We start from the raw sequence: 11,496 nt of genomic DNA on the forward strand, positions 1-11,496 counted from the left end.
ACAATCTCCTGTGGTATTTTGTTGCAAGGGCCAGCCGGCAGGAGAGTATAAAGATAGTTGAATGTGCATTGTAGAGTAAGTCACCACAATCTCCTGTGGTATTTTGTTGCAAGGGCCAGCCGGCAGGAGAGTATAAAGATAGTTGAATGTGCATTGTAGAGTAAGTCACTTCAATCTCCTGTGGTATTTTGTTGCAAGGGCCAGCCGGCAGGAGAGTATAAAGATAGTTGAATGTGCATTGTAGAGTAAGGGACGAATTCAAAATTAAACAAGCGGTAACTCGGGGGCTTTTTCAGAATCCCCCGAGGTAATACAGGGTATTTACAGCCTTGCATACGAACAATAGAGTCATGAATATCCGTCCGCACATGCTGGGTCAACTTGGTCGTGGTTGGGTGACCACGGATACAAAGAACAATTTAACAAAAGGCAAGATTTGTGCTTGGGATTACGTCAGCAAGGGATTATCGGATTAGTGACAGCTGCCTGGCTGCTCCAATAAATGTTCTTCTGATCCATTCAGGTACTCAATGGTTCTAAAGAAACCAATGGACCGCAAACTCCACTGGTCTATTGTTGAACAGTATCAATTACGGATTAACCGAGCCTCTGCCAAACCGCGGGGCGGCCGGCGGCGATATCAATGAAGTAAACTTGGCTCTCTGTGGCCCCAAGAGCGATGTTCATTGACCTGTAGATAATGAGCTCATTATGGTCCGACTTCCTTTTGCCTTGTAAAACCCCGGGGGAAAATGAAGATTTACCCCGAGTTACCGATTGTTTAATTTTGAATTCGCCCCTAAGTCACCACAATCTCCTGTGGTATTTTGTTGCAAGGGCCAGCCGGCAGGAGAGTATAAAGATAGTTGAATGTGCATTGTAGAGTAAGTCACCACAATCTCCTGTGGTATTTTGTTGCAAGGGCCAGCGGGCAGGAGAGTATAAAGATAGTTGAATGTGCATTGTAGAGTAAGTCACCACAATCTCCTGTGGTATTTTGTTGCAAGGGCCAGCCGGCAGGAGAGTATAAAGATAGTTGAATGTGCATTGTAGAGTAAGTCACCACAATCTCCTGTGGTATTTTGTTGCAAGGGCCAGCGGGCAGGAGAGTATAAAGATAGTTGAATGTGCATTGTAGAGTAAGTCACCACAATCTCCTGTGGTATTTTGTGGCAAGGGCCAGCCGGCAGGAGAGTATAAAGATAGTTGAATGTGCATTGTAGAGTAAGTCACCACAATCTCCTGTGGTATTTTGTGGCAAGGGCCAGCCGGCAGGAGAGTATAAAGATAGTTGAATGTGCATTGTAGAGTAAGTCACCACAATCTCCTGTGGTATTTTGTTGCAAGGGCCAGCGGGCAGGAGAGTATAAAGATAGTTGAATGTGCATTGTAGAGTAAGTCACCACAATCTCCTGTGGTATTTTGTTGCAAGGGCCAGCCGGCAGGAGAGTATAAAGATAGTTGAATGTGCATTGTAGAGTAAGTCACCACAATCTCCTGTGGTATTTTGTTGCAAGGGCCAGCGGGCAGGAGAGTATAAAGATAGTTGAATGTGCATTGTAGAGTAAGTCACCACAATCTCCTGTGGTATTTTGTGGCAAGGGCCAGCCGGCAGGAGAGTATAAAGATAGTTGAATGTGCATTGTAGAGTAAGTCACCACAATCTCCTGTGGTATTTTGTGGCAAGGGCCAGCCGGCAGGAGAGTATAAAGATAGTTGAATGTGCATTGTAGAGTAAGTCACCACAATCTCCTAGAGTAAGTCACCACAATCTCCTGTGGTATTTTGTTGCAAGGGCCAGCCGGCAGGAGAGTATAAAGATAGTTGAATGTGCATTGTAGAGTAAGTCACCACAATCTCCTGTGGTATTTTGTGGCAAGGGCCAGCGGGCAGGAGAGTATAAAGATAGTTGAATGTGCATTGTAGAGTAAGTCACCACAATCTCCTGTGGTATTTTGTGGCAAGGGCCAGCCGGCAGGAGAGTATAAAGATAGTTGAATGTGCATTGTAGAGTAAGTCACCACAATCTCCTGTGGTATTTTGTGGCAAGAGCCAGCTGGACAGGAGAGTATTACTACAGTAGTACTTGTACTGTGAACTTACTCTCCAGAGTGTCCTGTGGTATGTTGTGGCAAGGGCCAGCCGGGCAGAAGATAATTCTAGTGCTTTGTCTCCTGTGGGTTGTGGCAAGGGCCAGCTGGGCAGAACAATACAACTAGTCTCCTACATGTATGTGAAAGTTTTGTGGCAAGAGCTGGTTGGGGCTGGATAGTCGGACTGCTTAGTAATGGGGTTTAAAGGGTGTGCACAACAATGGCAAGATTGAAAAATAAAATGTTCACAGATTTACACACAACATACATGTAAATAAAGATGGTCATTATGGAAAACTTGAAATGTCTTTGATGAAGTACTATAAATTTTGAAAAATTAGTAAAATTCAATTAAGGTGAAGTGCTGTAGCTCACAACTGGGACTTGAACCCACACTCCGCTGATTCCACTGGAGTCTGATGCACTAGATTGCTTGGCCACAGACACATTTGACGAAAATGAGGGACTCAGCTGAAACACAGTTAGCTGAAATTTTTGCCTACACAATTTTGAGGAACTCATTGTCAACAACCGTTGGATGTGTGAATACTCCAAGGCCCATGGTTTGAAAGAAACAAATACCCCTGTGTTTCATAGAATTGTGTGCTTTCACATGTCTGCAAAAATCTTCATGCCTCAAACCTTTATCAAATTCAAATTTGTTGTTAAAAAATTATCTCTTTTTCTAAAACTACATTACTTCTAGGGGGTAATTTCAGACTATGTTTTAAAATATCAACAGCTCTTTTTATGGTTATAAATCTTTATGAGTAATTACCAACGGTAAATTCCCATGAAAATAATAAATAACTAATTTCACTTGAGGCAAAATCCCTTGCGAGAAACTCTCAATCAACTGTCACTGGCCGTTGTAGTAACTGGCAAGGAGCTCCGTTGACATCTGCTGAGATCTCGTATCAACAAGAAGACGCTGGCCGTGTGAATACTCCAAGGCCTTTGGTTTGCCAGGGTATCCCATCGCACACAGTATCCCACACAGCAGTGGTTTATTAATTACTGTGGGATTGAATGTACTATTCTGTCTCCAGTTAGCATCAATTATTCAGTTTCGATGGTTAAAACGATAAATCAAATAACTCCTGCTGCATTTTTTATTAACAGAGGGAAAATGGATCAATTATTTACCCTGCTGATATTTTTGTTCGTTGTTTTTTTCCTGACTGCTTTAAAGCCATTGGCCCCTTTCGGTACAGAAAAAAATTAAAAAGTTCACAGATTTACAAATAATTTACAGGGTTTACAGAAGGTAATGGTGAAAGACTTCTCTTGAAATATTAGTCCATGAAATGCTTCACTTTTTGAGAAAACGGTAAAACAATATAAATTCTCGTTAGCGAGAATTTTGGATTTGTTATAAACACATGTCATGACACGGCGAAACGCGCGAAAACAGGAGTGGGTTTTCCCGTTATTTTCTCCCGACTCCGATGTCCGATTGAGCCTAAATTTCCACAGGATTGTTATTTTATATATAAGTTGTGATACACAAAGTGTGGGACTTGGACAATACTGTTTACCGAAAGTGTATAATGGCTTTAAATGGGAATTTCAACTTTTGTGTTTGTAACCGTTTATTTTTTTTTATCCTAGGACAATATAGATAATATACACAATAAAACTAACCTCTGAAAATTTCATCTCAAAAGGTGGTTGTACATGTGTTTGTTGAGATATCGCTGAAAATCCGGAGCAGTTATGTCCACTCAGAAAGAATAATTGGCAATTGGAATACACTGTCAGTAACATGTCTAAGTTTCAAATTTTGGGGGATAAAAACTAACTCTTTTGGGGGAAAATATATATATATCCAACTCCCTGTGGGAATGTGCCATAAAGGAAATACCACTCAATGAATGTGTTTTTTTATGAGCTTTTCCCCCTCGACCTCGTATATGTGTCGAGAACTTGCAATTTGGATTTGCGAATGGAATCATCGCTCATTTGTCTGAGTGCTGTATTCTTGTCAGACTGTGTACCGGTACACTTTTTCCTCAATCTTCAATTTCAATTTTTTAAACCACCTCGCTCATCAACTCATCAGACAGGGGAGATGCTCCCTCGACTCTTACTAGCACGTTAAAGGCACCAGAAACTATTGGTGATTACTCAAAATAATTTTTAGCGTAAAAATTTACTTGGTAACTAGCACTGGAGAGCTGTTGATAGCATAAACTCTGGAGTAAAATATCAGGCTTGAAGCCTTTTTTAGGCATCTGAAGGGGCACAAATTTGTGCAACTAGGGTGTTTTTTCTTTCATTTAGGTTCTCTTGCAATTTTGATGACCAATCAAGTCCAAATTTTCACAGATTTGTTATGGTACGAATGCATATGTTGGGATACTCTATTAGTGAGAATACTGGTCTTCAACAATTACCAAAGGTGTCCAGTGCCTTTAACACAATAGTGTTTAACAGGCAGTAATCATGTCAATTCAGCTGATGTCATGTTATCCTGCACTGGTACTTCCAGAAAGGCACATTCTTGATTGATTAATCAGAGTCCTTTCTTGACTGTTCTTTGATAAACATTCCAGACTTTGCTTGGAGAAGAGGCTTGTGAAACTAAATAATGTAGACTGTATAGGACGACACATCCCATGCTTTCTTGTTTAGAAATTCATGAAGGAACACAAAGTTGATGTCTTAACTGTACTCCCTAATGTCTCCATTTGTGTTCACATAAACTCCCTGGAGAGTCCTTATAAGGGATATCATCAACTACTGCTTCCTCACTGTAATTGAAAGGCTGGTTTTTCGTTCAGGCAGATTGGACACGCTTAGGCCTCACTGAAATGTGTTCCATTTTAATTTAATGTAGTTTGACCGACAACATCCTGTGACACCTAGTGGTGTTGAAGCCCCCCCCCCCCCCCCTGCTCTCTGCCTCCCAACTCGGAACATGTGATAACCACATCACCCCAACACCAGACCCATTTACCCACTTCTCCCACCCAACCGGACCCACTTGCACACTTCCCCAAACCAACCAGACCCACTTGCCCGCTCCTTCCACCAACCAACTAGCACACTCCTCCACCAAACCCAACCCATTTGCCCACTCACCCACTCAACCCAACCCACAATCCCATTCCCCACACTCAACCCACTTGCTCACTTGCCAACTCCCCAACCAACTTGCCTGCTCTCCCAACCCAACCCAACCCACTTGCCCACTCCCAACACCCAACCCCTTTCTCCACTCCCCCAACCAACCCACTGCCCACCAAACCCAACCCACTTGTCCCCTCCCCTACCCAATCCAACTCACTTTCCCTCTCCCCACACTCAACACACTTGCCCTCCCCAACCCACTTGCCCACTCAACCACCACCCAACCCAACCCATTTGCCCGCTCCCCCATAAGGCACGCTCACTTACCCTATCAGATGGATGGTCTGACTTCTCCAGAAGCAAGCCCTTTATTCAATAAACGGCGAAGTGAAGTAATTTTGTTCACATTCCCATAAATGCGCTCACATTTTCTCTCAGTAAAATCAAGATGTTCCTAAATACTCTCTCCCTTCATTCCGGAGCGGTGGTTGACCCATTTTTCTTCTTTATGAGTCTTCCCGGCCTGCTCTATTCCAGATGTAATTTCTCAACAAATTACCTAAGCTCGAGTGAAGTTTTTCAATTTTAATCTGTTTACATTGCTCAAATGCATTTTCTTTCAAAGTCTTTGCTCTGCCCATTTCCTGCTCCTTGTCTATTTATATTTTTTCCCTCATTTCCCCGGAGGCTTGTTTTGGTTCTTTGATGAATTCTGAGTAATATCTTCAATTTTCGTTCATGTTAGGAACAAACCCCGATTAATGCGTGCATCTTTCCATGTCACTTTGGGACCTGTCCAGTCCGTCTTTGATTAAATGGACTTGACATGGAACATTGTGTGTAAAGACCACCTCTTGTTCTGAGCGTGACTACTAGACGTTAATATGATCTCAGTGGTTAAAAGTTAAAATGATTTTCGTGGGTTGGGAGCGGAGGTGAATGTGGGGTCATTCTAGATGTGCACTTTTTTTTTGTATTCCCCAGGTTTGCCTTCCAGTGCAATTTGTGTGGTCGGCAGACGTGACTTTTAAACATGAACGAAATGCTGTACGAAACTAAAATTCATTGTGGCTGTTCTTGTTACCGCATTATTACAAAGGATTTAATAAAGCAGACTCTGGGGGTGGAGGATTTGTTGTGGTGGGGGGGGGGGGGTTGTTAAATTCTGAGGAGACCTACCCCTTCCAAACACTCCTTTTAGAATTGACACTCGACTCAACACAATGATAAACTACCAACAGCTTTTTCTTATTAGATTATGGTCGAAGTGAACGGGGAAATATAATGGCTGTCATGATCAAGGGGTGGGGGGGGGGGGGCACTTGTGATTAAAAAAGTAAGTACTCTTTCCTTGAATCGTACTGCACTTATACAATTACATGTATTTTAATTGCATCTTTTTTGCTCCTGTCTTGTGATTACTGCATCATCTAATAATGGGTAGACGATGCATAAAAAATGACCCACAGTTTCTAACATGAGTGACTGATTAAATGGAGAAAATGGGACAAAGTCAGAACCCATTAGACGATAATGGAACCTTTTTTTTTATATTAGTAGTCCTAGTAATTGGTTGTTTTCTACACAATTCATATGATCAAAGGAACATGTCATCAGAATATGGAAATCCATTAGTAGCCATTCTCAAGCTCTCTTTTTTTCCATTGAAACAGTCACCAAGATGCACAGGGCTCGAGTTCGGGTTGGCTCTGTGGTTTTTGTCCCTGCCTTTCATCTCTGTGGACCCCGGTTCGATACCTGTACCAGAGCCTTGCATGTGGATCGGGTTTGTCAGTCCCTACCTGGCTGTGTGGGTTTTCCCGAATAGGGATTTTTTCTCCCACATTTAAAACTGAAGTTTCTTCATTGTCTTCTCAGATTCAGAAATTCATAAGACCACAGGACTTGCGTCTTAAAAATGTTTATTGGACCAGAAATGTACCTGCCTGAAATCTTTAAGAAGTTCAAGTACAATTATTATAAAAGAAACCTATAGCGTTGAAGCCTTCTTGAAACCACACTCACTCCTTAGGAGTATGCAACACCAGCAGCCAAATGGGTGTGCAGGTTGCTAATTATTTACATGACAATCACTGCTTAAGACCCTGTCACACCTTGACGTTTTAGTCAGTTAACTTTCAAGCAACATTTGTGAACGTGTGTAAACGATCGTATAGCTTACCTACAAATTATGCGGAACTTATGAGTCGCACGCTGGCACACGTCGAGAGTTATTGTGCATGCGCAAAATTTGTCGACGACCTCGCCTTACGACGACGTATACCAGCGTGTTTCAGCGTGCTCTTAACTTATACAAAACTTACCCATAGCTTATTTGACGTACGCCAGCGTGTTTGCAAAAATTTGCATACGTCGACATATAAGGTGCGACAGGGCCTTTAATCAGGTAACCATGAAGTGATGAGCAGTAATTATACATGAAGAACTTGTCTTATGCGTCCGCCACCAGAACTGGAGTTCGATGTACTAGTCAAGGACACAAATGCTGTCATGACCAGGCAGGACTCGAACCTACATTCTAAGTGATCGACCAGCAGAACTTTTGTTTAATGTACTAGTCAGGGAAAGAAATGCTGACTAAGACTCAAACCTACACTCTGATTGGTCATGCCACAAGAATTTGAGTTCTATGTGCTGATCAAGGACACAAATGTTGACATGACCAGGCAGGGCTCAAACCTACATTCTAAGTGGTCGACCAGCAGAACTTTTGTTCAATGTACTAGTCAGGGAAAGAAATGCTGACTAAGACTCAAACCTACACTCTGGTTTGTCATGCCACAAGAATATGAGTTCTATGTGCTGATCAAGGACACAAATGTTGACATGACCAGGCAGGGCTCGAACCTACATTCTAAGTGGTCGACCAGCAGAACTTTTGTTTAATGTACTAGTCAGGGAAAGAAATGCTGACTAAGACTCAAACCTACACTCTCGTTGGTCATGCCATAAGAATATGAGTTCTATGTGCTGACCAATGACAAAGATTTTGATATGACCAGGACTCAAACCTACAGACAGATGGATCCAGCCACCAGGGCCCAATTTCATGGCTCTGCTTACCGCCAAATTCGGCGCTTATGATTGCGATTCCCCGCTTATGTACAAGCGCCGAATTTCTGTGCTAGCCTCGGAAGCGTAGAATGCCTAGTAACGTAGAGTACACACGCGCAGAAGCTAAAATTCGCCGCTAACCCGTGAAATACGCTTGCCATAAGCACAGAATTCCCTGCTTCCGTAAGCGCCGCTTCTGTGCTTATGGTAAGCAGAGCCATGAAATTGGGCCCTGAACTTGAGTTTGATGTGCTAGTCAAGTACACAAATGTCAATTGAGATGTGACAGGCCACCTGGCCCTTGCATGTTACAATAAAACATTACATTGACTTCAAACAGTCAAATGGAAGGAATAACCATCTCCCCAAACCAATGGTTTGACATCCCTTTAAACTATCTATTCAGGGTAATCTTTGATTTAATCTGACTCGGCTACATTGTTTGTTTGATCATCTTCAGGTGCGACAGCAATCGCTACAGTCTACGCTACATAATGAATCTCGGGAAGCAGAGGTCTGCTTGTCGGAGCCGATTAGATGAGGAGGAGGGGGAGGAGGCAAGGGAAGAGGAGGAGGAGGAGGAGACGGAGAGATATGAGATGGAGTCTGACAGCGACTCCTCCAATCTAGCCACCCTCTACTAGCGTCACTCCTCTCTAACATTGTGAGTAAAATACTATGGAATTCATTCATCCATTCATTCATTTTTATTTTTATTTTCTAAACTGGCAGCACAGAGCTGAATTATGTGGCATTACAAGGTCAAATCATTGTTAAAAATTACACAGATAAAAGACATTATATAGCACCACCACAGTACGGGGTACATAAAAACACTTACACATGATAGAAATAGAGGACATGATAAAAATAGAAATCGGATGAGCCATTTAAAGAGCATTATAAAAATGCACAACAGGGTGTTGTGGGAACCCTCTTCTACATTGAAACCCCACTATGAAATAAACCACCTAAAAAAACACAGGGTTCCCTAGCAATTAAAAAACTGAACGGCCCTTAAAATAAATTTGTTAAAAGATAACCCAAAAAAGGAATGAAAATTTGCCTAAACCTTCAGAAGGCATTGCAAAAATGAACATGAAATCGTGGGAGCACTCCTTTACATTGAAACCCCACTATGAGGGGATCCTTGCATTGAAACTAACAGTAATTGAAGCAAATAGTAGCCCCCCCCCCCCCCTGTATTAGACAATCATCCTCACTTAAAGGCAGTGGACACTATTGGTAATTACTCAAAATGATTATCAGCATAAAACCTTACTTGGTACTGAGTAATGGGGAGAGGTTGATAGTATAAAACATTGTGAAATACGGCTCCCTCTGAAGTGGAGTGGTTCTCGTAAAAGAAGTAATTTGCCATGAATTTTGATTTCAAGACCTCAGATTTAGAATTTGAGGACTCAAAATCAAACATCTGAAAGCACACAACTCCGTGTGACGAGTGGTTTTTTTCTTTCATTATTATATCGCAATTTTGATAACCGATTGAGCTCAAATTTTCACAGGTTGGTTATTTTGTGCAAATGTTGAGATTAAGCTAGTGAGAAGACAGGTCTTTGACAATTACTATAGTGTCCACTGCCTTTAATGTATTTAGATCACAAGTTACACACCCATTTTGTTTACTTTACCCATTTAGTTCCTTCTTGATCTGTTTGTGTAATTTGTATTTCTTTGTCTCTGCATTATTTTGTTGGTGTATTTACTTTAACGCACAGAAGAGTAAATGTGTTGCACAATATAAATGTCTATTATTACATACATAAAATAGAATCACAAATTCTTAAATACAAGCGCTTTGCCAATGTGAAAAGAAGCCTGGAGAATTTGAAACAAGAGGTATAATTCCAATGATCGTCGAAAAGAATCATAGTTTTAGTGATCGGGCATCCTTTACATTGATTGAAGGTTTTCTATTATCTTGACAAGATAATGTCTGTAATCGTGCATCCTTTACATCGAGTGAAAGTTTTAATTATATTAGGCACTGGTTAAGATGTCTTCTCTAGAGTTCTGGAATCACGTGTTTAAAATCCCAACCCGAGTAGTATACCTGTGGGATTCTTCCCCCTACCCAACCAATAAGGAAATCATTGGCACATCTGCTAGCTGTAGGGTGACAACCAAGCTGTGTGTTCTCTAAACTGGCTGCTTTTATTGAAATATAAAACGGTTTTAAATATGTATTGTCAGGATAAAAAAACATGCAATACAAGTTAAGGAAAAATAGCAATTATATAGACAACAAGAATGAAAAATTAACAAATTTACAGAAATATACAAGATTCAGGGCATGTAAAAAGTACACAAATAAAAAAAGTAAACTTAGTCATCTCGACCATCTACTAAAAAAAACTTAATTGCATTAGGCATATAAAGGAATCCTTAAATCTGTTGGTCTTTAGACAAAGATGTCAAACCCTGCCTGAGTGATATGGGTTAATTTGAATGTTCATAGGGTGGCTAGGATCACGAAGAATCTTATTGATCAGGATGTAATCTTCCGATGTAATTTCTTGCATGGGCTTCTGTAGAATTTAGGAGTTTTGGTTTGGAAATCCTGTAGTAGACAATTCTGACTACCTCCATCTAGCAACCCTTGACATGATTGTCATAGCACCTTAGGTATGACTGAGGAGAAGGGGGAGGGGGTTCAAGAAGGGTAACCAGTGACCCTCTGATACCATCAACCTCTATTAATGTCACCAAAGCAGTTACCATCGATAGGGGTATCAAGACGATCTGTGTCTTTCCCTATGCCACTGAGTGATGCAGTGTCAAGGGTGGGGAAAATAGGAGGTGAATCAGGTTAAGTCAGGTTACTTTCTCTATAGCTTAGCTGTTTTAATAAACCGCTAGTTTTACATGCAGCCCCTGTATAACGTTTGGTATCTGGAAATACAACAAACCATCTCATCTGCTACTAGGTTAGAGCCTTACTCTATGGTTTATCATAAATGTCTGATGGGAGGGGGAGGGGTTGGAATGAGAAGGAGCTGAAGTCGGACGTGTAACCCCTCTAATATTGTGAGTACATTGAGTACAGTCAGTTGTGACTATCCTCATACCTTTAAGATGTGGTCACATTGGGGGGGGGGGGGGGCGTTGTGTTGTGTGAGAGATGAAACAAGACTAGTGTCTCCTCTAATTTATCTCTCCATTAAGAATAATAAGATACTGGTGAGTGTAGCCCAAGCCTTAGACAAATATTGAGAGGGGGGGGTAGGGAACTGTG

The 11,496-nt window shown here is 41.5% G+C and overlaps 1 protein-coding gene across 2 annotated transcripts in view; it reads left to right on the forward strand.

Moving 5' to 3' along the window:
- Positions 1 to 11,496, forward strand: part of LOC139936038 (periodic tryptophan protein 2 homolog) — a 202,606-nt gene that overhangs the window by 80,287 nt on the left and 110,823 nt on the right. For both annotated transcript variants that reach the window (XM_071930749.1, XM_071930748.1), the window contains exon 19: positions 8,701 to 8,904. In XM_071930749.1, coding sequence (XP_071786850.1) covers positions 8,701 to 8,884 — 184 coding nt within the window. In that variant the 3' untranslated portion in view covers positions 8,885 to 8,904. The remainder of the gene's footprint in view (positions 1 to 8,700; positions 8,905 to 11,496) is intronic.

This window comes from Asterias amurensis, chromosome 4, assembly GCF_032118995.1.
Source record: "Asterias amurensis chromosome 4, ASM3211899v1".
NCBI classification, from domain to species: domain Eukaryota; kingdom Metazoa; phylum Echinodermata; class Asteroidea; order Forcipulatida; family Asteriidae; genus Asterias; species Asterias amurensis.